Source organism: Cladophialophora immunda, assembly GCF_000835495.1.
Source record: "Cladophialophora immunda strain CBS 83496 unplaced genomic scaffold supercont1.3, whole genome shotgun sequence".
NCBI classification, from domain to species: domain Eukaryota; kingdom Fungi; phylum Ascomycota; class Eurotiomycetes; order Chaetothyriales; family Herpotrichiellaceae; genus Cladophialophora; species Cladophialophora immunda.
The window spans coordinates 6,157-32,466 of record NW_015622543.1 but is presented as its reverse complement, the minus strand read 5'-3'; the positions used below and the strand labels follow the sequence as shown (position 1 = coordinate 32,466).

The 26,310-nt window shown below is 45.4% G+C and overlaps 9 protein-coding genes across 9 annotated transcripts; 5 read left to right on the top strand and 4 right to left on the bottom strand.

The window, feature by feature from the left end:
- Positions 1-966: 966 nt before the first annotated feature.
- Positions 967-3,082, top strand: PV07_04629 (uncharacterized protein). The gene is made up of 4 exons (XM_016391452.1): positions 967-1,704; positions 1,751-2,213; positions 2,262-2,654; positions 2,716-3,082. Exons 1-3 carry the CDS (start codon positions 1,100-1,102, stop codon positions 2,559-2,561), a joined length of 1,368 nt encoding a protein of 455 aa, XP_016248971.1. The 5' UTR covers positions 967-1,099; the 3' UTR covers positions 2,562-2,654; positions 2,716-3,082.
- Positions 3,083-3,610: 528 nt separating this feature from the next.
- Positions 3,611-4,636, top strand: PV07_04628 (uncharacterized protein). The gene has a single exon (XM_016391451.1). The coding sequence runs from the start codon at positions 3,778-3,780 to the stop codon at positions 4,570-4,572; it is 795 nt and encodes a 264-aa protein (XP_016248970.1). The 5' UTR covers positions 3,611-3,777; the 3' UTR covers positions 4,573-4,636.
- A 677-nt stretch (positions 4,637-5,313) lies between these two features.
- On the bottom strand, positions 5,314-6,786 carry PV07_04627 (uncharacterized protein; the record flags this gene model as incomplete). Its single annotated transcript, XM_016391450.1, has 2 exons — positions 5,314-6,484; positions 6,563-6,786. The coding sequence occupies 2 exons, from the start codon at positions 6,784-6,786 to the stop codon at positions 5,314-5,316; spliced, it is 1,395 nt and encodes a 464-aa protein (XP_016248969.1).
- An 838-nt stretch (positions 6,787-7,624) lies between these two features.
- PV07_04626 (uncharacterized protein) lies at positions 7,625-8,623 on the bottom strand (the record flags this gene model as incomplete). The annotated part of the gene is made up of 3 exons (XM_016391449.1): positions 7,625-7,818; positions 7,866-8,151; positions 8,213-8,623. 3 exons carry the CDS (start codon positions 8,621-8,623, stop codon positions 7,625-7,627), a joined length of 891 nt encoding a protein of 296 aa, XP_016248968.1.
- An 819-nt stretch (positions 8,624-9,442) lies between these two features.
- On the bottom strand, positions 9,443-10,806 carry PV07_04625 (uncharacterized protein; the record flags this gene model as incomplete). The annotated part of the gene is made up of 3 exons (XM_016391448.1): positions 9,443-9,549; positions 9,615-9,922; positions 9,980-10,806. 3 exons carry the CDS (start codon positions 10,804-10,806, stop codon positions 9,443-9,445), a joined length of 1,242 nt encoding a protein of 413 aa, XP_016248967.1.
- Positions 10,807-12,516: 1,710 nt separating this feature from the next.
- PV07_04624 (uncharacterized protein) lies at positions 12,517-14,310 on the top strand (the record flags this gene model as incomplete). The annotated part of the gene is made up of 1 exon (XM_016391447.1): positions 12,517-14,310. The coding sequence occupies one exon, from the start codon at positions 12,517-12,519 to the stop codon at positions 14,308-14,310; it is 1,794 nt and encodes a 597-aa protein (XP_016248966.1).
- Positions 14,311-14,565: 255 nt separating this feature from the next.
- Positions 14,566-16,858, top strand: PV07_04623 (uncharacterized protein). The gene has a single exon (XM_016391446.1). It carries the CDS (start codon positions 14,818-14,820, stop codon positions 16,537-16,539), a length of 1,722 nt encoding a protein of 573 aa, XP_016248965.1. The 5' UTR covers positions 14,566-14,817; the 3' UTR covers positions 16,540-16,858.
- A 1,943-nt stretch (positions 16,859-18,801) lies between these two features.
- On the top strand, positions 18,802-19,290 carry PV07_04622 (uncharacterized protein; the record flags this gene model as incomplete). Its single annotated transcript, XM_016391445.1, has 1 exon — positions 18,802-19,290. One exon carries the CDS (start codon positions 18,802-18,804, stop codon positions 19,288-19,290), a length of 489 nt encoding a protein of 162 aa, XP_016248964.1.
- Positions 19,291-25,896: 6,606 nt separating this feature from the next.
- Positions 25,897-26,076, bottom strand: PV07_04621 (uncharacterized protein; the record flags this gene model as incomplete). The annotated part of the gene is made up of 2 exons (XM_016391444.1): positions 25,897-25,931; positions 26,016-26,076. The coding sequence occupies 2 exons, from the start codon at positions 26,074-26,076 to the stop codon at positions 25,897-25,899; spliced, it is 96 nt and encodes a 31-aa protein (XP_016248963.1).
- Positions 26,077-26,310: the final 234 nt, after the last annotated feature.

The following is a 26,310-nucleotide window of genomic DNA, read 5'->3' as shown; positions in this document are numbered from 1 at the left end:
CGGTAACTGATAAGACAGTTTCTGCTATGAAAGCAAGCCAGTGCCAGTTGTTCCTTAGGACCGCTACTCAAGAGTACCCCTGATGCTCTTGAACAAACGTCAATGAGTGCTGGAAGCGATGGTAAGGTTGAAGCGAGCTGGATCCGAGTGCCTGGAGTATTCCGGCTGGCCTCGTCGAACGCACAACCAGCAGAGGTCGACAGGTGTGTCAGCTGTTCTTCGAAAGTCAATGCCAAAGAGAGCGACATGATCTTGTTGTGACAAGCGAGGAGGTCGCTGGAACTGCTTGAGCGTAGTGGTCCGTCTGGGACGCGGACGATATTCCAAAGTGGTTTTATAGGGATGAATTGTCCGAGTCTCGTCGTAAGACGATGGAGGCCATGTCATGGGAAAAGCTGTCCAGAAAAGGAGGAATGGAGGCTTTTTTATCCTCTGCGACCTGGTAGAGGGTCGCTTGCTTTTGCGTAAAAGACCTGAGGCCTTTGACAAGATGTGGTGCAATGGCACCGACAGTGACATTTGAGAACGCCTGCGCTGATTGCCAAGGCGGGTTTACGAGATCTCAGCTCACGAACAAGACTTCGCCTTTCCTTGCCGTTTGCGTTGCGGTTTGCGTCCAAACCAAATGGTATAAGGAAACTCTATCCGGGAATTCCCTTTTCTCCGCTCAAGTGACTAATCAGCTGACCTTCCAGTTAATATTGCTAGACAAAGCACCTACACAACAACGAGTAACTTCATGTTCTTAACATTGAATGACTGGTATCTCGATCTCAAGCGGAAGTACTTCTTCGACGCCGAATCGGTGGATCGATCGAATTGTCAACCCTGCTTCAGCGACGAAACGCTGTCCTACTGATGACAACCCAGTCTGGAGGTCGGCGTCCCGCGTGTTCAAGATACGTTCAGTTCAACTCCCAGGTCCTCTGAGTCCACTCCAGAGATGCGGACGTCGCAGCCTTGCGACGGGTGCGCTCTGAGACGCGTGCGATGCTCGGGAGGGTCACCATGTTTTGAGTGCAAGCATCGATCTGTATCATGCACGTTCCTGCGGGTACGCAGGAAAAGAGGTCCAAAAGGTCCCAGACCAGGCACCAACATGAAAATCGAGGAATTCCAAAGGATGTTGAAAGCAAGTGGCGATCAGCAATCCCTTCCCACTCCGCCTGAAGAATCTGCACTGGAGTCCGCAGTCGAACATCGTATTTCACCAACACGCCCCTCTGGCATTCCTATGCATATTTATCACCGCTTTCTGGAGGTTTACCGTGTTCGCTTATACTCAGTGTGGCCGGTCGTCTCATATGACGAACTTGTCACCGCCTTAAGGAACAATCGAAGCGACTACGAGTCGTACTCACTTGCTGCAGCTCTGTGCGCAGCTGTCATTGCTCAACTACGGCTGCCCGAGCATATTGGATCTCTCACTTACTCTTCCTCTGAGTTGGTGGCGGAAGCTCAGAGGCTCAGACGGCTTTTTGAGTATCAAGAACAGTACTCGATGTCGTCTCTTCTGACTTCGTTCTTCCTCCATATCTATTTTGCAAATGCTGACAAACTCCGCACGGCCGGATTCTATCTTCGAGAAACCCTAACATATGCCCATGGCCTCAAGTTACATCAGCTTAACAGTTATGCTGGCTTAGACTTCCGAGAACGCCAATTGAGATTGCGCGTGTACTGGATCTTGTTTATTTCCGAAAGGTGAGTGCAATGCGCTTCATAAGCTTCACGACTGACAAAGATGTAGAACATATTGCGTCCAGAATGGCCTGCCAACTACATTGAAGCCGATCAACGAGTTTCCTAGTGTCGATCCCATTAAAGGATATGACGGCGCTCCCCTGCCAGCGTTTATTGCTCTGATACGATTATTCACCTTTCTTGATGGCGATATCCTCGAATCCATCCCCTCGTCAATGACTCCTGCAATTCCACGCAGTCCGAAGGACAAAATATCGGTCCTGCAGCATGATCTCAGCCGTCATCCACTTACCGAAGATCTGGACGAGTCACAGAGGGTGGACATATTAGCCACCCGGAATTGGATCCGTATAATGTTGTGGCAGTACACAATAGCCCACTTTGTGGTATCATGTCATGCCCAGGATCAGGCCTTCTCAGCACTACTCCCAACGACGATTGCGCGCGATATGCTCTCCGTGCTTGAGAGCGCGTCTTGGAAATCAATTCAGCCTCATGGATATGGCATGGTTAGTGGTCTCGAAAGTCATTTTTCCTCAGAATTTAACGTCTTGCAGGAACTAAAAGTATTCCGCATCGCAGACTCTTTGTTGGACGTCCTCCTCTGCGCACCTCGATCCACTGGGACGCGAGACCTGCTGATGGACTCAAGGCAGGCACTCCATCTTCTAGAGAGAGTGCTTGTTGACATTGGAGGGACTGAGTCGCAATTCTTGGCTACGTTGCGGAAAAGGATGGTCGAGTCAGATCTCCCCGTTCCAAACACAGTGCAGAATGACCAGCAAATTTCATGGTATTTCAAAGCCGACGAGGAGAAGAAGTCTCCGAACGGATCGGTTACTGTGCACAATGAATAGTCGCTTATTTGAGGTGGGAGCTATCACAATGTGCGACCACGACGCAGAGAAGGCAAATTCACTTATCGGCAAAGAGGTCAAAGGAAGTCCAACGTGAGTCTCCTCTGAGAGGGCAAGCTTCAGTTGACTCGCTGCTCCAAGCTGACCACCACAGGTATTCCGCATCGGATCGGATCAGCACTACTACTACTCCACGCCTTCTCCAAGTCATGGCTGAGTGCTGACTCGTGAATCATGTCAACTCCAGTGCCATCATTTTCACCAACGTGGCCAGGTTATCCGAGCCCATCAGGCCCCGCATGGAACGATTGCGGACAGGACTCCATATCATGCATGCATGATAAGCTGGTGTGTTTAACCAAGTTGGACTCACGGCTCTCGCTTGGGATGTTGTTTGGGAGAATCTCATCGAGACCGCTTTCCAGATCCCCTTCTTTGGCTGGCATCTTGATGGATAATGCCCAGTAGTGGGCGGTCGTCCCGAAAGTAATACTATTTTCGACGCAAACGTTGAGAAGGAGTCATGCTCGACTAGTGGTTCGTGGTGATGATTGTGATATTTTGTGATCTTCAGGCTGTGAGCAGTGCCTATGTAGCGCCGTTGCCAATCATGACATATGAGCGAATATGAGCAAAGATCCCCTCGTCTCCAAGCTCTTGATGTTCGTCATCCTGTTGGCTCGGTATTTTACTATATTTTTCCATTAGATTCGGCGGCTGTTGCTGCTGTTTTGCCCAGCGCGATTTTAAAAGGGTGTCCAAGTTTACTCCTGCCTCTACGACAACGAATATGTTGGCATGGATGACCTCTCGCCAGCATTAAAATCTACTTGAAAATAAAATTGATTCTGCCACGAATATGGCGGTATGTTTGATAGAAGGTCGAGGAGTTTCAATGAAAGCTCCATCTTTGCCGGGTGACAATCAAAATGCCATTAAAGCTGCCTCTGACGTAATGCCCAGGGTTCTGAGCGTTGATTCGGTAGCCGTTACCAGGCACAGCCAAGGGTTGAGAGTAACAATGACGTCGACAACCACATCTCGTACAACGCCCAGCAAGGTGCCAACTTTCATCCCCTGTGTTCTTCACGATCATTTCAATTATAAACAGACCCTGCCAGTCGACGGGAGCTCTGTACGACATGTCTTGAACATTAGGACCAAATCGAGCAGTAAATCCACAACCGTTCTGCGCTGGTGCCCCTCCACATCGACGATGGATGTAATGAAATCTATGCTTGTCGGCGGCAAGAATGAGAGTGGCAGCGACGATGCTACACCGAATAATGGCGATGTCAAAGTGACGAGCAGAGATGAAATGGTCAAAACCATCGAGAGTCTTCAGAAGGCTCAAAAAGCTCAGTCCACAGCCAACGACCTGAAATCTAGGGCAATGGCGCTTACTGATTCCAAACAACGCGAGAAACTACTGAAGGAGGCGTTTGACAAGGAAGTGGAAGCTCATGGACATAGCAAGATGGCAAGACGAATGCAAAGTGGTACATGGCAAGGCTTCGGGTTTGGAGGAGGAATCGGTGCCGCTACTGGACTGGGTATTGGCGCCGGCGTGGGCACGGTACTAGGTGCTATCGCAGCAGTTCCAACCACCGGATTGGGTATGTTGATTGGAAGCGGCGTTGGTGCTATACATGGGCCATGGATAAAGCTAGGTGAGAAAGAGGAAAAGTTTGAGGACGCTGATCCTGAAAAGGTGGTCGAGGCCTTGGAACAGGAGGTAAACCAAAAAAATATGTCGGAAGTCAACCAGGCGGCAGCAAGCACAGCAGCATCGGATTCAGGGAGAGAAGAGAGCAAGGAAAAGATTGAGGAGAAACCACGAAGGAAGCCTCCGAAGTTGGAAATTAGGTCTAAGCATTCCACACAGTCCGACCAGCAATCCCAGACAGGCGTGAAGCAGAATGAGAGTACCAAGGAGGAGACAACGCCAAGGCGAAAGCCGAAGAAGCTGGAGATACGGTCGACGAGAAGTAGTACAACAACAGTAACCTAACTCCGGAAAGTCTTTGCAGCGACGATTTCGATAGTTATTTGCACTATATTTGGCCTCATGGTACTGGTCTGTATGGTTATAGCCAAAATATATAATGTAATATAGCCTGTACGGACCTGAAGCTCGCCTACTCATTGTGCATGAGAGAATGAGTTAATCCCGAGCCATGGGTGGCAACTGATAGAGAGCAAAACTGATAGAGAGCAACGAAGAGCTAATCACAGCCAAGAGGAAGCACGAAATCTGCGCCTCTCTCGACAGCGAGGCAGGAGCGGGCACAACTGTAGGTGAGTAATGGTTGGCGTGGGTCATATAATGTCATATTTTAAATAGGGACAGGATATGGTTTCCGAGGGCCGCAAGAAGTAAGAAAATGACACACAAACCCTGTGCAAGATGTTACGCCTGGGAACATTCAGTTCCTATTTGTTCCCAGTATTTCAATCTGGGGCAGAAGATGCGGACGGATGCTGAAAAGGAGGTAGTGGAATTTGAGTGAACATTTATAGAGGACATGGTTTCCGGATCCTCGTAGCCTGTTAGGTATCTTGGTCTGATGAACAAAAGACAATATATCGCAGTACCTATGGATTGATTCTGATGCTACGTCCAATATCACGTCCGTGTTGCTATCAAACTTTGAAAGCTCAGCAGGAGTGATGGCCAGAAGCGAGCGAAATCCAGAGACACATCGAGCAACGACAGCAACCGCAACCCAAAGACATTTTGATCCACAGCTCGTTAGCTGTCAGATTTGAGTATGGCAGCCTCCTCTGAGTACTTCATCTCTCTCCACTTCTGAGCGTGCTTCCATCCCTTCGTTAGCACAAATAACACGGCCGCTGCCGTGACTAGAGTCCCCGAGAATACGAACCCGCCTCCGAAATGATTCTTCTCCACATCGATGATGCTCCCTGCTATTGGATTTCCAATAAGAATCCCCAGGGCCGCGAAAAAGAAAGACATTCCCATCCATGTTCCTATCAGCTGCATACTTGGTGCCAGCGTAGCAACCACAGCTGAGGGCAGCGAGACAACCGCGCCAGAGAGGAAGCCATATATGATTGAGTAGACAATCAAGCTGCCGAGAGACTTGATGACTATCCCGACATATCCGATAATGGCTGACGCGATAGTGCAGACCACGAGGAGTTCAAGTGAGCCATACTTGTCAGCCAATAAGCCAGGGATAATTCGACCGAAGACTGATGCAGCATTGAGGATGGGAAGCATATAGAAGGAGAGATCTGTGTTCACGTGGACGCGGACCTCGGCGAAGAAGATGATGTAGAATATCGGGACGTATAGGCCTGCGAACGCGAGGAAGAGACCGTTGCTGAAGAGAATAAAAGGAACATTCTTGAAGGCTTGGGGGTCGAGTATCGCCCGCATCTTAGTTGGTGCAGGTAGCCGTGTCCTTAGCACAAGAATGCTAACGGTAAGAGTTCCCAAGGCAATGAATCCGAGCACTCTTGTCGCCCATGGGAAGCCGATACGAGGTTCCAGGCAGTGGAAGACGATCGGATAAATCAGGCTGCCGATGCTTCCTCCTGATGCGACGAAACCAATGGCCAGTGCCCGTTTTGTTGTGAAGTATGTGGCCACGATTGCCACGCTGGGCAGGAACAGACACCCTGTGCCCAGACCGACGCACAAACCCTGTGAGAGAAATACCTGCCAATATCTATTCGAGATGCTGTTCATCATAATGCCAAAGACGGTAAGGAACATGCCAACGATGAGCAGGATGCGGAAATAGCCTCGATCGAAGATCGGTCCTGCCACCAAACTGAAAGATACCAGCAGGAATGCCTGAAATGTGCCAATCCAGGAGATATCGGACGCATTGTAGTCGGCTAGGATGGCGGTTTGGTAGTAGGTTTGATAAACGCCGAAGGCGTTTACAATGCCCCTAGAAATCAAATGTAAGTTGACGAACTCGATGGGCACGACCTCAATCCCTATGTGCACTGGGATTCGATTGACTCACCATGAATTGAAAAAGAGAAAGTGTGCACCCAGCACTTGGGTCCATGCCTTAAGACCCCCATTTGGAGGCGGTGGTGTCGCTACTTGTGCTTCTTTGAGAAACGTCGATGCTGGAGTAGGAGCTTGAGTAGTAGCGGTTGGGGGGACACCAGAGCATTGCCCTGCTCCAGTCTGCGTTGGTGCTATATGTGGGTGTTGAGCTCTCTCAGCTTCCTGTCCGGCCATAACAATATCGTTGATTTCTGAATATAAGATGTTCTATGATACCTCTGAGCGCTCGAATCTTCAAAGAGCACACCTGCCAAGGTTTGCCATATATACTACTGAAACGCGCCACCGCCACTGCCAGAATTTCAGGGTCGTGCATTGGGTAGAATATTGTCTGTTGTCATACACCCGAAAAGGCGATATGCACTCAGCGAGGAATAGGGGGAGTCGATTAGTTCTTTACTTGTATGCCAGATTTGTAAGAGATATGATGTAACATCCTCGCCGAGGAGAAACCTCAGGTACCCCGGAGCATTGCCATTGGACAGTGCGGACGCGAGGCGGACAAGGGTAGCAACTAGTGCCCCGCGATTTCTGGCTAGTCCGCTTGATTCATTAATCAGAGTCACAAGCGAAGTGAAGGCGAGCTTGCAGCACTCGACTGCCTCTGAAGTTCCCATACTTCGAAGCCTCGATGCTGACCAATCCACCACCCATCCATATAGCCATTCAATAAACTATTCCCGAGGTGATTGTTGGCGCCGTAACCGGGGAAAGTGGTACGAGGGCATATCACACGAGCAGCGAGGGTCTATCTCCCACCTTGGAAGTCTTACCGGTCATATTCTTGACAAAGGATCAAATTTCGTCCAGAAAGTTGATCAATCATCATACAGAGACAGGGTTACCATATCCTGACAAAGTGATGCGCTCTAGGTTGGAAATCAAATTTGGTCACTGGCTCGAACTCTACGTAAAACCTTCTATACAGCAAGTCAAGTCGAGCATGTCTCTATATTCTTGACATTGGAGATGACTATGTTGAGATAGCTATAGAATGATATCCAGGAAGTATTCAACCAATAAATGGAAACCCTCCCAGAGTGGTTGTCAGATATACTGGATTGGTCTGAAGTCGGGGTATTACCATAGATTTCAACTGCTCAACGTCCCAGTTCGCAAATAGAATGCGGCCAGAGAGTGGCTTTGCTTCCAGGGTCGTCAGCCACAGAGTGAAATGGGCGGGAAGTTGAACCGTGACAACGTTAGCTTGCCGAAACGGAGAATGGCTACTTTGAAGAACTTAAGGGACTTACTAGTGTCTATGGTATTGTCAAGATGCAATTCGCCTTTCTCGTACAGAGCAGTTTTAATGACCCCAGGCTGCACGATAAAGACATTCAGATCTGGATGTTCCACGGCCAAGAACTCGTAAAAGCGAGCTGTTCCCATCTTCGATGTCGAGTATGCTGAGTTCTTCGCAAGGAATGGGAGTCCTGGGGGGAGGAATCCAAAGCCACTTGAGTAGGCCACGATTGTGCCACCGCTCTTTTTGTGCGGTAGCAAAGTGCGAGCTAGGATGTAATTGCCCCTCACGTTGATCTAGGAGATGGTCGTGTTAGTAATACAGCCTTGTGACTTGGAAAAGCAATGGAACGTGTACCTCAAACGTTTTCCACCACTCGTCCGCATTGCCGTTCTGGATAGTCTCCGGGCTGGGAATGTATCCAGCATTTGCAACGATGACATCCCAAGAGCCGATATTGTCGGCAGCGACCGTCATAGCTACCTGATCCACGATGTCTGCAACATGGACTACAACGGTAGTTTTGGGATTCTGCTTTTTAACAATCTGTTTCGTCTCTTCAAGCGTCGATGTGGTGCGGCCGAGGATATGGATGGTACTGGCCCCGGCCTGAGCAAAAGCTGCAACGACTTCTCGCCCGATGCCCGAGCCAGCGCCTGTGACAACAACAACTTTGCCAGCCTGAGATAGTTCTGGTCGCGTTGGAGATATGGCGTCGTAGGTATCGTTATGCCACTCGGTGACAGGGGCGGGGTAAGGAGGACGCATTGTCGGCTGTTGAAGATGCTGTTAATCGATTATGGATCAATCAACACAGGCGATCGAAGCGCTGATGTCGATACCAGTGTAATCGGTGTCGGTTGCTTAGTCTTTTATCCTTCTGGATTTCTCTGCCAGCTTCTGGGCGTCCACACGGATCACATCGTCACGCCATGAACGAAGATGGACGGGTGCACAACCGCCCATCACCGTGGTGACAAATGCATTTTTTGCTGCCGCAACTCAATCCGTTTTGAAACATGATTAGGAGCCGAGAAGTAATGGCGTGTACGCATAACCCACCACCACAAATTCCAATCTATTCATTCGACGGAGCAATGTTCTGGTAGGGAGGTTGGCACCGCCATTAGATCACAAACTATATTTGGAGGAAGGTTGTTTTCACAGCCGAATGACAAACCGTGCTGACGACAAATGTTGAAGTGCTGCAGGGGATGTCAGCAGCTGTTGACAAGTCAATGGTTTATTGAGAGCAAAAGGAAGGAACCCTGGTCCGCATAGTGTATGTGTGTATACCAAAATGGAATGACCAGACCGGTTATTTTGCGCATGGCTTGATTCATTAGTCGCACGAATATATCCAGGGGAGACCCGAACCGGGTTAATGAAGGTACCAAACAGGTGAGTATTTAGAGTCACTAGTTTACGTGGCCGTGTGTGAGAAACGGAAGAAGACTGACTCTGCCCAAGGTAGATCATCACATCAGTGGCTCGGATGTATATATATAATGCCCTAGATGCGGCGCGTTTGGTGCGCAATAGGATAATATTGACCCAGTTGAATGCATGCGCAAGGCGGATGCCACCTCAAGATGAAACTCTTGGTCTTCCTGAACTGATGAAAAGCCCTTGGAAAGGTAGCGCGATGGGCGGCCAGCTTTCATCAAGTCCATCGAGAATTTCGAGATATTGGTCTGTAGCGGTCAGGTAACAAGATCACCACAACTTGAGCTAATCTCTTGGGCGCTGATTGACTCACATGTTATCATCCATCTTTTGGTGAAAGCGTTCAGTATGTCTTTGAGGGATTCAAGGTTTCGTTGGTAGACGGGATCACATTCCTGTACCCACAGCCGATATTGTACGACTGCCGCTTGGTATAGAGAATAAATGAGATACGGTGACTGTGTTTCGATAGGATAGTTCTCGAATCGATCTGCGTGAGTTGCTTCAGCAAATTTGAGAGCGCGCCATGACGTTTCTTTGATTGCTTGCAGGACTCGGTTTCTGTCGGAAGAGTCACCGTCATAGCGGCTTAGCATGGATTCGTAGAGGATGAAAAGAGCGCTGAGAGGGTCAGATGCGTTACTGATTTGCTTTCGGAATGCTACGCAATGCACAAACCTATTGCATACCCCAAATGCTCCGCAATACTTGCCTATCTCGAGCTCTTCATTGGCAAGAAGAGGTAGATAGGCTGTCAAGGTGCGTTCGAGCTGGAGCCCTTCTTCCATATTGAAGTCACGATCTGAAATTGGCTCAAAAACGTGGCGAATCACCCGTCCCGCGAGATGAGATATTTGGCACTCCCGGGCCATCTGGCCTACCCTGGTGTTGAATGGTGTGTCGAGGGTTGGAGGTGTAGTGACGGACCTGCTGAGATCAGCCAGATCTGAGCCCTCTGCCCACAATAAGTCTTCGATCGGTAGAGGATCCGATTGCTCCGAGTCACCAGTTACGAACAAGGCATCTCCGGAGCATAGATTGATAAATCTGTCCATGTTACTTATAGCCCACCATGTCCGCTTCTGCTCTTCCGATAATAGATTGTCAGATTCGGGGTTCAGGGAGCGCCACGGCTTTCTGTGAAGACCAAGAGAACGGGCTAATCGCGCAGTCGCTGCCACCGACACATACGCTGCAGTGTGAAGACCGTGGCCCATCTCGTAGAAGGCAACCAAGACTCTGCTATGCGCAAGATCAAGAGAAATTTCACCCGAAGCTTCTAGGATGGTGATGAAATTCTTGACGCTAGAGTAGAGCGACGATTGCACTTGCGTTGCCTTCCCTGAGGGCAGCTGCTGAACAAGAAGAATACTTAGGCATAGTGTTGCGAAGTCTGCAGCTGGTAAGGTGCTCAGGGATGGGAAATTTCGGTAGAATCTGATTTTGGATAGTGCAGAGATTCGCTGGTGAGTGCCAGTGAAGAAATTGGCCGAGATTGCTTGCATGGTCTGGATGCATGTCAGAGCCAGCGTTGATACAGCCTAGCGACTCGCCAGTCACAGAGACATATAGGAAAACAGTACAGCCGGGGGTTCCGCCGTCAAGGAAGAATTAAATGGGGCCAGATTTGATGAGGAGGATACCTTACTTCGAGCGAGCCAATTATTTGCATCGCCAGAGCTAACATGGACTGCCGTGGGTTTTCTTGGTTGGCAAGGCTGATTTGGGACAATGGTGCAGAAGAGGGAGGACTGCGCAGCAAAGACTGAGGATGACTACTAGTCAGGGGAGTAGTAAAATGCGACTGGACGAAATCTTCCGTGTAAATGCAGGTTCTCCTCAGGCTGGCTCGGAATTAGTCCAAAAAAAAACCTCTGCAGGGAACCTCCAGCTCGTTTAGACCTGAGAACGCACCGAAGACAATTGGAGCATGATGGTCGAGCTTTGTTACATTTCCGCTTCCCATACTTGCAAGAAGCACAGGCATTCATCGCGCCAGGCGGAGGATGGGCGGACAATAATGCCTTGTCCGCAAACCCGTTTCTGATTATTGGTGCCACAGCCTGCAGAGGTACCGACTGGTTGTGAAGTTCTCAGTGAACAGTAGGGTTGGAGGGTTCGAAACAGGAATGGGATGGTTGCGCGAGGCTCATTCAAGTGACCCGGATGTACGTGTAATATGGGTCTCACAACAGAAGGTTCGCAAAGTCTGGAATAGAATGGTTATCTGTCATGACGAAAGTCTATTAGAAATGAGTCGCTACGTATGCTGCCAACGGCAATGAAAGCCTAGAGAGGCAAGCGAAGGGTAACGAAGGTTGAAGAGGTGGTGAGAAGGAGTGAATTGGGTCAAACATGTAGACTCAAGAAAACTGGCTTTGGATCGGTGGATATGTGCCGAACACCAGACTGAGCCGAGATATCTCTCCACCTCTTACCGCTGTCCTCTAACCACAATCCCGCTCGCCTAGCTTCACCATTGGCTTATTGCCTACTTGTCAAGCTATTTAGCGTGGATGATAAGCACAAAGACATCCTGGTCCGCACCCTACTGCTTACCCTGGTCCGCGGCTTAGCCCTACACCCTGGTCCGCACCCGCATGTTCCTCCAGTTTCAATATCGCTCGATCTCGAAAACCCTGTCATTCAGATTTTTCGACCGCAAGAGGATATCGTAATGTGGCCCTCGACTTCGACACAATCCTCGGATATTCTAGTTGACACCTTGGTGGATACCCAACCAGGCTGATTATCAACGATGGGTCGTATCGTTTTACTACACACCTTTGCGCTTTGTCGTTCTTCATCTGCTATTGTGTCCCGCTACATCGGTATTCCCCCTTCAACAGTGCTGTGCAGGACTCATCTTCCTGGCTTCCTACTGACTTATAGATGACATATTACGTGCAAGGCTTAGTCATGAGGTGCGTTGAGTTCGAAAGGACCCGAATTGGTAACTTAACCCGGAATGAATCAGCTTGTAGACTTATTTAATAAGTGAACAGGTCTTCAATGAAGCTTTACGGATAACTCTTCGTCTCAACAACAACCAGATCCTTTCTCGAGACCAAAGCATTCTATCTTCTCTACTTCTACTGATAAGGAAGTCACTTGACTGCTCTCGTGTGGCAGCATCCAACACCATCGCACCATCGCACCACCTGAAGCAGAAAATTGGCCCCGTTGCCAGGTTTTGTTGTGAACTGAGAAAAGATATGCGCGAAATGATCAGAGAGGCCCCTCTGGGGCAGATGTTCCGTTTCCTCTCTCGAGGGAAGTTGTTCAGCTACCCCGAAGAGGAACCTGGCTTCGAGCTGCCGCCACAGTACATCGCGCTGCTCAAGGCTGACAAGGAGCCCGGATTCAAAGATAAGGAGGGTTCAGAGTCTGAAAATGAGCATACAGCTGTACTAGCCAACGATCTCACTTCTCGACCACGACCACACGAACATGAAGACCGCGATATGGAGATGTTGGGAAGGACTATAACCGCAAGCACCACCCACACCGCACCCTACAGTAACGAACGATTGCGAGCTGAGATGACAATTGCTATTGAGCGGACCAATTCAATCCCAATTGTTCCCCAGACAACGGCTGACAACCTAATTCTCGTGGATTGGTACACCACCGACGACCCAGCAAATCCACAGAACTGGTCGACTTTCAAGAAATGCTCCGTCGTCTTCATTCTCGCTCTTTACACATTCACAGTCTATTGCGCCGGTCCCATCTTCGCTGCTTCGGAGCCTGGGCTGGTTCTACATTTCGGAGTCAGTCCAGTTGCAACCTCACTCGGGCTCGGGCTCTATGTACTAGCATACGGCATCGGAGATCTGTTATTCTCTCCATTGACCGAAATCCCGATCATCGGAAGGAACCCGGTTTACTGGCTGACGTTCCTTGTTTTCTGGGCACTGTCTTTCGGACCTCCTGTGGTAAATAGCTTCGGCGGACTTCTAGTTTTGCGATTCTGGCTGGGTTTCTTCGGAAGTCCTGCCTTAGCCAATGGAGGCGCGACAATAGGCGACATGTTTACCTTGATCTACATCCCCTACGGCTTGCTGTGGTGGGTATTCTCAGCCTGGGGCGGGCCAGCCATTGGCCCGATTATCGGCGGCTTCGCTGCCATGGCCAAAGGTTGGAGATGGCCAATGTGGGAGGTTGTTTGGATGGCATCACCAGTCCTAGTGATTCTCCTGGTTCTTATGCCGGAGACATCATCGCAGAACATCCTGCTACGACGAGCACGCCGATTGCGCAATTTAACAGGCGATACAAGGCTACAGTCTCAGAGCGAGATCGATCAACGCCACATGAAGGCCTCAAAAATACTCACCGATGCACTGATCCGACCGATGGAGATTATGTTTAAGGATCCTTCAATATTCTTCGTCAATTTGTACACCGGCTACTTCTACGGCGTTTTCTACACCTTCTTCGAAGTCTTTCCGCTGGTCTTCCCGCCGTTCTACGGCTTCGATCTTGGTCAAACCGGTTTAGCATTCGTTTCATGCTTAATTGGTGTCACCGTCGCTATTATGGCTTATTCATCGTATCTCTACTTCTATATGGTGCCCGACAACATCAAAAACGGCCTGCGAGAGCAAGAACACCGCCTCGTCCCTGCAATTGTGGGTTCATTCCTACTACCGGTCGGACTATTTACGTTCACTTGGACTTCCGACTCGAATATCCACTGGTCTGTACCGCTTCTTGGCGTGGGTATCTTTACGATCGGTCACTACTTCACGATGCAGTCGCTCTTTATCTACATCCCCTTCTCGTATCCTCAGTACGCGGCGTCTCTCTTCGCAGGAAACTCGATATGGAGGTCGGGTATTGCTGGCGGGGCAGTCGTCTTTGCGAGACCACTCTTCATTAACCTGGGTGTTCATCGGGGCGTATCCCTTCTTGGTGGCTTGAGTTGTGCCGGGATTTTTGGAACTACGGCCATCTACATCTTCGGTAAGAAGCTTCGTGCTCGGTCTAAGTTCGCAGTGCACTAGAAACTCAATCAACGAATGCAGTGAAAACGCAATGGTCACAATAGGTGCGGGCATCTCAGGCAAAGCCACAAAGGCAGCTATAGATTATTTATGAGTGGCTTGGCCAATACTCCACCCGTAGTCGGAATAACTTGTGCGGCACCCCTGAGCGGGTTGATTTCCCAATGAGGACGATGAACAGCCTGGCCTCTCAATCTCTACTCCACAAGGTGGAAGGATCTTCTGATACTGCAACTTGTTCTGAACACTCAATACCATCGGCAAAGTCCCCGCTTAATTATTCTCTCAATAATTCGGATATCAACTTTCCATCTATCATTGTTAACAAGGAGTTCTATCAGCGGACGGATCATACTATTCTTCACACCTATCCCGCCGAGGCCTCATCCAATCCTTGACGTCTGTCACTGGCTTCCAATTTTACTGTCACAATCAAGTAGCTGTGGTATCGACTATAACGGTTGTATCATCTACCGGAGTGACAGCAGCACTTGAACTTCCACGAATATGTCTAGTACTGATACCCTCCGCACGCGACTCAGCTACCAACCTCAGCCCTTGAAATTCGGCACAAGTGGTCGCCGGGGCGAAGTAATACATTTGACCCAGCTCGAGATATATACCAATGTCGTCGCCGAAATCCGTTATCTGAAATCTCTGCCTCTCAGCGATGGCGGAATTCAAGCTGGTGACGACTTCTACTATGCTCATGACCTTCGCCCGAGCTCGACGGCTTACGTTGAGAACCAGCGGGGCGCACTTTGTCAGGCTGTGGAACAAGCTTTAAGGGACAGTGATATGCTACCTATCAATCTTGGCGCGATCCCAACCCCTGCTCTTACATACTATGCTTTAAAGCATGGTAAGGGAAGCATCATGGTCACTGGCAGCCATATCCCTTTTGACCGCAATGGGTACAAACTCAACACCTCCAAGGGTGAGCTCTTGAAGAAGAACGAGCTGCCAATCAATGAAGCGGTCAAGATCACTCGTGAGGAACTTCTTGACCAACCGTACACAGAGTCTATCTTCGATCACCAGGGCGCGTTTCGTCAAGTGTCAGGTGACCTTCCATTGGCCATACCCGAAGGCAAAACTACTTATATCCAACGCTACCTCGATTTCTTCAAGGGCGAGACGCTCTCCGGGATGAAGCTCCTCGTGTACCAACACTCCGCCGTCGGTCGCGATATTCTCGTTGAAATCCTTCAATTGCTTGGAGCCAAGGTCACTGCCGCTGGAAGAAGCGATACGTTTGTTCCAATTGACACAGAAGCTATTGACAAGCCCCAGTTTGACACAGTCAAAAGTCTGTACGACAATGCTGGTGGATCCTTTGACGCCGTTGTTTCCACGGATGGAGACAGCGATCGCCCACTCATTATGGCTCCGGCAGGAGACAAGCTTCGTTTCTTTGGGGGCGACTTGCTCGGTATGATTGTCGCCGAGTTTCTGGGTGCCGACTCCATTGTTGTTCCGATCAGTACCAATGATGCTATTGACCGTGGTCTACTAGCCAATGTCACTGAGGCGAAAACCAAAATTGGAAGCCCTTATGTGATCGCCGGCATGCAACACTCCACTCAAAACGGTCGTTCTCGAGTCTGCGGATGGGAAGCCAACGGCGGGTTCTTGACTGGCTCTGATGTTAACCGCAATGGCAAAACGCTCGCTGCGCTCCCGACAAGAGACGCAGTGCTGCCACTCCTGTGTGCTTTATTCGCCGCGCATCAACGCCAGATCACACTCTCAGAACTTTTCTCGACGCTGCCTCAGCGGTTCAGCAAGGCATCATTGATTCGGAAGTTTCCTCGATCGACGAGCATGAGGATTATAGAGAAATTTTCCCCTCCTCTTCCCGGAATGCAGGAGATCTCCTTTGACCCCGACAATCAAAATCGGCTGCTCATCTACGATTCCAATAGAGCCATTATGCAAGCCACAAAACCACAAGCTGAGCACCTCGACCAGATGCGTCAACGCCTCCAGTCTGTGTTTAGCTCCGAGGCCGGCTTCGGCACAATCGCCCGCCTGAACTACACTGATGGAGTCCGCATGATCTTTAGCAATGGAGATGTCGCTCACTTCCGGCCATCTGGGAATGCTGACGAACTGCGCATCTACGCAGTTGCCGACAAGCAGGATCGTGCCAATGCCATCGCTAGTCAAGGAGTTGCAGAGCCTGATGGCCTCCTGAGGCGTCTCGAGCGAATGGTCCAAAATTCCTGAGGCATTGTGTTTCTGTCTTAACATAAGCAAAGCTCCAAGTTTCAAGGCGGCGGTAGAGGTCTCGGTGGCTTGGAAACAGTCATCTCTCCCTGGTCATCCGATGGCAGGAAATTCTGTGGAGACAGATAGTCCGGAATCTAATGCAGTTTGGATTGAAGCCTGAGGACTAGATAGATATTGATCCTCTTTCCGACTTTTCTGGTGGGTAGACAAGATGGTTCTCTGGCTCGAGACTTTATCCCCAGGTGACCACGTCGACATAGTTGAGTTACATATCCTCATCTCATCATTTCTTCACTAATATGACTTCTTCCTGAAACAGGACGTCCAGCAGCTGCAAAATCTGGATCTGTTCAATGCCAAGCCTGGATCGTTGTCTCTTTAGCGCGGCTCTCTGGATGTTTTTCGTCCATAGCAACAGTACGACCTACATGCGGTCAGCCCCGACAACGTGACCGACTGATGAAGGCAAGTCAATGTGCCGAGAGGTATCGGATCAGGATGGAGCCGGTAGCAGTTGGGTGATGTCGAAGGCATGTGATGGCCACTGCCCTTGTCGCTCATAATATGGAGATAGGAGAAAGCAAAGAGCATGGCTGAAGCCAGATCAACGTAGTGATGTCGTAGAAGGAGACGAGTTGAGACAGCGGTGGATGGCGCAGAATGGGGTGCTGTTGGTCATTAAATGTAGCCATCATATCGGATAGGACTGTTTCTGAGGCATCTAAACATAGAAATATCACTGTATGGATGAAGAAGTAATATCCTGAAGTGATCTAGTATGTCAGGAGCATTATATAGAAAACCTTATGAGCAGTGGAGCAAGCGTTAGAATTGGCCAGAGTCAGTGCCGACCCCTGTAAGATTAGTTGGGGGAATGGTGCCTTAACCGGTACCGGCATGCCATGAAACCAACGCTTATAAATGCGATGCAATGTCCCTTGAGACTGGAGAATCATCTTGGTAAATTTCACTGAAAATCCCGAAGAACATTTCAAGCACAACTCTCGCATGAGCACTATCGTAGATGATGGACGACTCACATGGCAAAGACCAGTAGAGTATATAGCGAAAGAGGGGTCATGTGCAGAGCTTTTCGTGAGGCAGAACAGTTCTATGGCATGTATCCGTCAACAGGGGAGCGAATGATCACAGAAAGGAAAGAGCGCACCAGCGATTGATTTAGATCTATAGTGTGTTGAGGAGCCAGGAAGATATTCTTTCCCCTATTGTCCTCTATACGCTGCGTTTTAGGGGGGGAGACGTCTTCGCGGTCCATTTTATGGTGGCGAGATAGGAAGGTCACGAAGCTGGCGTTATGATTTCTGGTCACACTCAGGCTCGAATGATCAACAGATAAAGATTGATCGTTGTCGAAGTGGCTAATGCTTCAAACTTTACGGGAATATCATGGTAGCATATATACTGCGTACTGGGCAAACCATGGCTTGATCCGCCATTCGAGCGGCCAGTGCTCACCGCAGCCACCCTCCGATTATTTTTGTTCTAAGTGGCCAACCAGACTGCGCAAACATGTTAAGAAAGCATGATAAGCTGCCGCCCAGAGATCAGGAGTGAAGCTGATTATGGTAGAGTCTCTTCCGTCCCGACGCCTAGGTTTTGACGAGGACATTGGCGCAAGCTAACAAATCACAAAACAGATAATTCGAAGGATCAGTATGCTGGATGTTTGGGTCGCCGCAGAATAGAGCAACCCTGCTTACAGGCTTTACCGCTTCGAAGGGGGTTTTGGGAGGGCGAAAAACACTCCACTTCTGCTATTGGGTCGCGGCGTTCTAGCCCGTGCCTAGACCCCCATGGCAGCGTGTCGAAGTGAATAAGGAACTAAAGATAACGAGCCTCTGGGTAGGCTTTCTCCGCAGTCCTTGCCCAATGTGTAGGGTTCGAGTGAGAAATGCGATAGCCAGTCGTGTTGGTGTGAACCTTCAGCCAGCCAAATTGGCGGACATGGCGTCTGAGCTCCCGTGCGCATTCGATGGATTTTAACTAGATCGCAGAAAGTCTGAATAGTATCGAAATTGCTGAGAACGGCTGGGTCAAAATGGGGGAAGTCCCTAAGCAATCCCATACGTAGTGAAGGTAGGAGAAGAGCGGCTGCACCTGACGGCTCCGTCGTTGTAGGTATAATGAAACATATTGTGTAGATAAATAACTCTGCTCACGACGCAGTCTGTAACACAACAGGTTAGAATCGGACGGGGAGAAAACCAGGTTGGAACCTGTCTAAGATTTGGAGCTGCAATGGCAGCCATCACTACCATCACTCAACAGGCGTCCTGTCCGGCACAGAAGCTTCGTACCACTTCCAACCACCCGCAGCTTAAACGTTTGGCAGTTGATGATCCATCCACCACCTGTGCCAAAGTCGTCGAACTCATCCGTCGAGATGGCGGTGTTGTGATTACTGGCCTCGCCGATAAGGACATCGTCACTCGCATCCGCAAAGAGCTGAAACCAGTGTTTGAGACAGACATCCCCGATGAATCAGGCTTCTTTCCCACAACCACTCGTCGTGCAACTGGCCTTTTGGGTGTTTCCGACGGATGTGTCGATTTGGCAACAAATAAGCTCTGGATCGATGCTGCCAACGAGATCCTAACCAGTACCTATCGACCGTGGTATGGAGAGAAACGAGCACATTTCGTCTCAAAACCAATCCTAGCCGGTACCTTTGGCTTCCAAATTGCTCCAGGATCGCGACAACAGGATCTTCATCGTGATGATAGGTGAGCCCTTGGGATCAACCGACATTCTGTCTGCCCTGCAATACGGCTGTGCAGCACTCTCACACCGTGTGGATGGAATGGTTGCAACAAGGCTTATGGCGAATTGAGTCATTTGCAATCACATGTTTTGAAGCAGTTTCATGGACCAAGAAGAGACGCCAAAAAATCCCCATGACGTAGCAGCCAGCGGCTAGGCCTGTTCCCAGTCATGATTGGCTGCTTCGTGGCCGCCAAGCTTTTAGGTGCTCGTGAGTTTCAACGTGTCGGCAGCTGAAAGCAGATCGTTGGTTCTCCGCAGCTTTCAAGAGCAGCCTGCGACCAGGCTTGTTCAGTTTCAGTTTTCTGTGTGTGCTATACATGGTGGACTTGTCCTCCATTCCACTCATCCCAATAGATATGGCAGCCAGTATTGCAAAACAGGACACAGGCGGAGCGCAAAAATATCACGACAAAGCTGGCCGCCAGCAGGCCAAGCTTGATCGTTCGAGTCGTAGGAAACACCTTTCATCATTTGGAATTCAACCTAACTGAATGACCACAGGTAAACGGAACTATTCAGCCCGAAACAAGGGCGAGGAAGAAAACCCGACTGATCACCGGAGAAAGAGCCGAAGAACACAGGAAAGCAGTCAGTTGCTCTCGCTCTATACAACTTTATTGCCTACTAATGTGCTCAATGGTACCCATCGAAGGATACCAAGATTTTTTATACGATAGGTACTAAGGAAATTTAAAGTCGAATATCTCTTAGTACCTACCGTAAAATTCGATCGTTTTTTCGAGTATTATTAGGGTTAAGATATATTTTACGAGTGTATATAGTTAGATTTCTAAGTATTAGCGTAATCTATTAATTATAGGGTTAACCCTAGAGGAGAAATACTCTCTATTATAAAATCGCTTATATCTCACGAACTAGAAATTTTCGAAGTTAATCTTTTTAGCCTATTTAATTAGGAATATTAACTTCTATCTATATATAAATTTTTAAAGAAATTAACGCTAAACTTATAAAGTTAGAGTAGAAGGAGGAAAGTTATACCTTAAGTTTAGATATATTGAACTGGGGTGTGGCTTCTAGCCATAGGCGCCAACTCGTACGGCGGTAGGTAATAGGCGCGTTCACATCTTATTAAGCAGTTGATTAATTGTGTTATTATCTATCTATCTACCTAGGCGAATAATAAAAGAAAAGACTACTAAGCTAAAGTAGTACCCTTAAACTAGCTAATTAGAGAGTAGTAACGTTTACCTATATAATATATAGCTAAAAGTTAACTAATCACCTTACTCGCTTACTTTATATCTTAAGTCCTCTCTAAACCTTTCCTATTATATCCCTCTTATTATCACTCACTTTCTTAATAACCTTACTTAAGTCTTCTAACTAGCTTTATTAGCCCTCCTAGAATTATTAATTCTTCTTTATACCCTTTAAAGTCTCCGTAAAATTATCTAGCTATCTTAAATCTAATTCCTTTAAGCTTATATTTATAAGAGTTAACGCCTACCTACTTTACTTTAGGTAGTGCTTAACTATCTAGTAGATCTTTAAAGAGATTAGGAAGCGATCTTCGATATTAACCTAAATAATAAATAATGTAGTCTATAAACGCACCTTCTCGTAGATATTAGCGTTAATAACTATAAGAGCGTTCTTAACTACCTAAAGCTTATAGCTACTTTTATCTTATTAGTAGTTAGATATTAACTTAATATTTTACGGCGGGATACTGAAAATACGCTCCTTTAATTACTAAACGAAAATATCTAACGCTAACTTATTATCGCTTAATTAACTAAATTAAGAGTTAATAATAGAGTACGACTATATTATCCTATCTACTATAAAGATAAGCTAGTAGTTTTTAGCGCCTACTAAGTTATTATTAATAATAATAAGTCGCCTAGAGAGATTATTAACGTCTCCCTAAGCCTTAAAATCTACTAGATTATTTACTTATTAGTATTAATTAATCTAAAAGAGAAACGCTAAACTTAAGATAATAAAGTACTTTATATAAGATTCTTTTTAAGAGATAGTAATCCTAGTATTAATAAAGGAACTACTAATCTATCTATTATAGCTAGAACTTTAGAGCGTACTCTAAAGAGCTCTATTTAAGACGTTAGTAGTCTTATAGTTAGGATATCTAGATAAGATCTAGTAACTTTAAGTCTTAAGTTCTTCCTCCTATCACTTAATTAGTTATATTAGACTCTTTATTAGATCTTCGTATTAAGCTATAATTCTTTCTAGTCCTTCTAGATATATAGCGACTCCTTTTTTAGCTATATATAGATAAGTAGATATATACTTCCTAAGTATATACCTAATGAGAAGACTTAATATATTAACTATCTTTTTAACGCTATATTTATAGTATTTCTAAATATCTTCGTAATTAACTAATAACTTATTCTAGTTATAATTTATTTACTTAATATATTTTTAAATTAACTCTTATATAAATATAATAGAACTTCTAGAGTTTAGAATTAGATTTAGTAAGTTCTTAAGTATATCGCTTCTAAGAGATTTTAATAGAGGGACGGTACTAAAAGGACTAATAATATATATTTTTTAACTTATAAGCTACTATTCTACCTTAATCCTATAGAAAAGTCCCAAAATCTTTAGCTTCTTTATACTTAGGTTAAGGGAGATCGTTAAAGTTAGTAACTTAGGTCTAGAGATTATTATCTATAACTATAGTCACTTCGCTATACCTAAGATATTAATTAAGTTAGCTTTTATTTAGTCTACTTATTCTATACTCCTAATAATAGAGTATTCTTCTTCTAGTTTTATAAGTTATATTAAACTTTCTTATATTATATCTACTAAGTTAGACTATATTAGAAGAGATCCTTACTAAGACTATATAGGAACTAGAGTAACTAGTGAAGGAGTAACTAGAAGGATTAGAGGGGGAGTTTAATCTTATTAAGTAATATATATATTCTAACGTCTTAAGGAAGTACTAGAGGGACCTATAAGTCCTATAAGACTTTTAATCTATAACTATAGTAAGTTCCTGATTTTAGAATAGATAACTAGTTAGTAAGTTACTAGTATTGAACTAGGGCGAGGCTTCTAGCCATAGGCGCCAACTTATACGGCGGTAGGTAATAGGCGCGTTTATATCTTATCAAGTAGTTGATTAATTATATTATTATCTCTCTATCTACCTAGGTAAATAACAAAAGAAAAGACTACTAAGCTAAAGTAGTACCCTTAAACTAACTAATTAGAGAGTAGTAACGTTTACCTATATAATATATAGCTAAAAGTTAACTAATCACCTTACTTACTTATCTTATATCTTAAGTTCTCTCTAAACCTTTCCTATTATATCTCTCCTATTATCACTCACTTTCTTAATAACCTTACTTAAGTCTCCTAACTATCTTTACTAGCTCTCCTAGAATTATTAATTCTTCTTTATACCCTTTAAAGTCTCTATAAAATTATCTAACTATCTCGAATTTAATTCCTTTAAGCTTATATTTACGAGAGCTAACGCCTACCTACTTTACTTTAGGTAGCGCTTAACTATCTAGTAGATCTTTAAAGAGATTAGGAAGTAATCTTTAATATTAACCTAAATAGTAAATAACGTAGTCTATAAACGCACCTTCTTATAAGTATTAGCGTTAATAACCGTAAGAGCGTTCTTAACTACCTAAAGTCTATAGTTACTTTTATCTTATTAATAGTTAGATATTAACTTAATATTTTATAATAAGATACTAAAAATACGCTCCTTTAATTACTAAACGAAAATATCTAACGTTAACTTATTATTACTTAACTAACTAAATTAAGAGTTAATAATAAAGTATAACTATATTATCCTATCCGCTATGAAGATAAGCTAGTAGTTTCTAGCGCTTACTAAGTTATTATTAATAATAATAAGTCGCCTAGAGAGATTATTAATGTCTCTATAAGCCTTAAAATCTACTAGATTATTTACTTATTAGTATTAATTAATCTAAAAAAGAAACGCTAAACTCGAGATAATAGAGTACTTTATATAAGATTCTTTTCGAGAGATAGCGATCCTAGTATTAATAAAGGAACTACTAACCTATCTATTACGACTAGAACTCTAGAGTATACTCTAAAGAGCTCTATTTAAGACGTTAATAGTCTTATAGTTAGGATATCTAAGTAAGATCTAGTAACTTTAAGTCTTAAGTTCTTCCTCCTATCGCTTAATTAGTTATATTAGGCTCTTTATTAGATCCTTATATTAGGCTACGATTCTTTCTAGTCCTTCTAGATATATAGCGACTCCTTTTTTAGCTATATATAGATAGGTAGATATATACCTCCTAGATAAATACCTAGTGAGAAGACTTAACGTATTAACTATCTTTTTAACATTATATTTATAGTATTTCTCTATAATGAGCCTTCGGGTCAGGCCTCAGTTATGGTTAAGAATTACTCCACCACCACCCTAGTTTATCAGATAAAAGTTTGAATGTAGATAATTTAGAGGCCCATAATAAGCTCTCAATAGTTAAATAGTAATTTTCCTATAATATAGTATCGTTAGTGAGTAGTAAAGTAGGCCGCATTTCGTAGTTAGTTAATGTTCCTACTAAGTATTATGACTAAAACCTTAATTAGGAAAAGTCCTAACCTACTTAACACTAGGCCTCTTCGAGGTTTTAGTCACTACCTTTCTTCTATCCTCGTAACGTATTTAGTCTTATATTTCCTATAGTATAGCGAGTAGTATGGCGAAGAATAAAGGTGGCCGGCCTCAGAAGTATTAGGACAATAAAGCGCTTTAAGCTAGCCGTGTAGTAAAGACTCAGCGTTAGCGCGAGAAAAAACGTGAAGAACCCGAAGTGCCTCTACTCCTAAGGGAAAATAAACTTTAGATTATTCATAACCCTTATAGTATTCTAACATAAGCTAAAGTTGAAGGACTATTATAGTTGACTAACTCTCTTCAGGGCATCTAAGTAGAAGACCTCTCTATACTGACTAACGCTAACTAGGAGATAATGAGCTATTTTTATATTTCCTTAGATTATCCTCTATCTTAGAGGATAACTAATTTACTTTCTTTCTCTTTAGGCCGTTCTCTTACTATATTAGCTTTATTAATAGCCTTAACTTATTAACTAATTAACCTAGGATTCTCCCTTCGAACCGGACGATACTCTTGATTATTACGATAATAACCTACTCCTACCCCTTGAAAACCTCTACCTTTCCCGCTTATTTAATAATATAGCTCCGGAACCCTCTCGATCTCCGTCACCCTACGTCAACTCTCTCTCTCTATTTTACTTATTACTTTAAGTCGCTTAGTCCCTTAGGTCTACTATAATTCCCTTACGCTAACTCTTCCGGCTATCTTCCTTGAGAGCGCCGTCGCCCTTAAATCACTAGATACAGACGATAGTTAATGAGCCTTCTAAGGGAATTCCTTAGGATGAGCTACTAAATCCATGAGAAGATATTATAATACTAGAAGTGGAGACGTAAGATCTAGTAGCCTTTGAATATATCGATATCTATAGTATTAGCCGGGCCATAGACGAGAATAACTAGGACGAAGAGAACTAAGATAGAGATAACTAAGAAGTAAATAGTGAAGATAGGAATAGTTAAGATACGGACGATAATAGTGAAGAAGAGGTTAATATTGCGTAATGGATGGCCAAGGAGCTCCTACATTTCTATGGATGTAGTGATAATAAGTATCTTAAAATAGCTTAGTAATATCCCCATAGGTCCGCCTACTATATACTACTAAATACGGTTAATGAATTTCTTACTACTATACCTAATATACTTAGTTATACGACATTCTCTTTATCTAATATAATATTCGATTACTAAGAAGTCTAAGGTTAGAAGGCGTAATTTCTAGGAATATGTTTAGAGACACCAGATGAAAAAATCCATGTCTACCTTCCTACGTCTAAGTCTCTAGGACCTTATCTTAATCTAGTAGTAATCTTTAATTTTGATAGTATAATAGAGTTTCCTACTAGCCTCGCCTTTACGAAATATAGTATTAAGTTCACTCTTAGCCCTTATATCATCACTAATCTATAAGCTGACCTCTATATTTCCCTTCTAGTCCTAACTTAGTATAGTGTGCGTAAAGTACGACTTTATAAAGTAGTTTATTATAAGTTTGGCTACATTAGTCATTTTAAAGATGCTTAGCTCCTAGTCTTCTTCCCCTCCTATTTATATACGCTATCCGGGCCTAATAATTATCTTAGCTAGAGCGATATAACCTACTAGATCGATTAGGTGATCTTACCTATGATTTATAAATAGACCTCCTCTACCCTCACCTAGGGTTATCCTACTACCTCTCGCCTAGCTAAACTTAATAGTCTTGCCCTGTACGCGGAGACTTACGTATAACTTAATAGTAGAGGGCGTTAATAGCTTCTCTAGTACTTCCTATAAGTCAACTACCTAGAAGCTATCTAGAACGGGATCGTTTAATAGAGTATGGCTCCGGGACTTAAAGATTTCCGTAGCCTATCCAAAATGTGGTTCATTATCCTACCCAGACTAATGATTGCTCCCCATACAAAATGTATGGAGACCCTAACCCTAGTCTTAGCGGGTTAATTTCAGGATAATGATTGACTTCTCTTCAGACTAATGATTAGTTCTCGGGCGATTACGGTTCTACATTTGGAGTATGTTATAATAGAGGCCCGTAGTTTATAACTTACGCGATTTGCACCACGATTGCACTTCGTGGACGGGTGGAATCGTGGATGGAAAATCGACCATTTTGTATGGGAGGAACATCAAAATTTCCACGGGAAGGTTGAGAAAAGGGGCTCTTAGGGTTAGGGTTGAAGAACAGCTAGGGTCGAGTCCGAACTGGGTAAGGTAAGCGAAATTAGTAGAGTTAGGAGCTACGGGTGAATCTAGCAGAATGGATGGGATGAATGCAATATAGATAATGGATACGAGGACTTTGAGTTAAAGTGTGATAGTTTGCTAGTCACCATTAAATTCGCG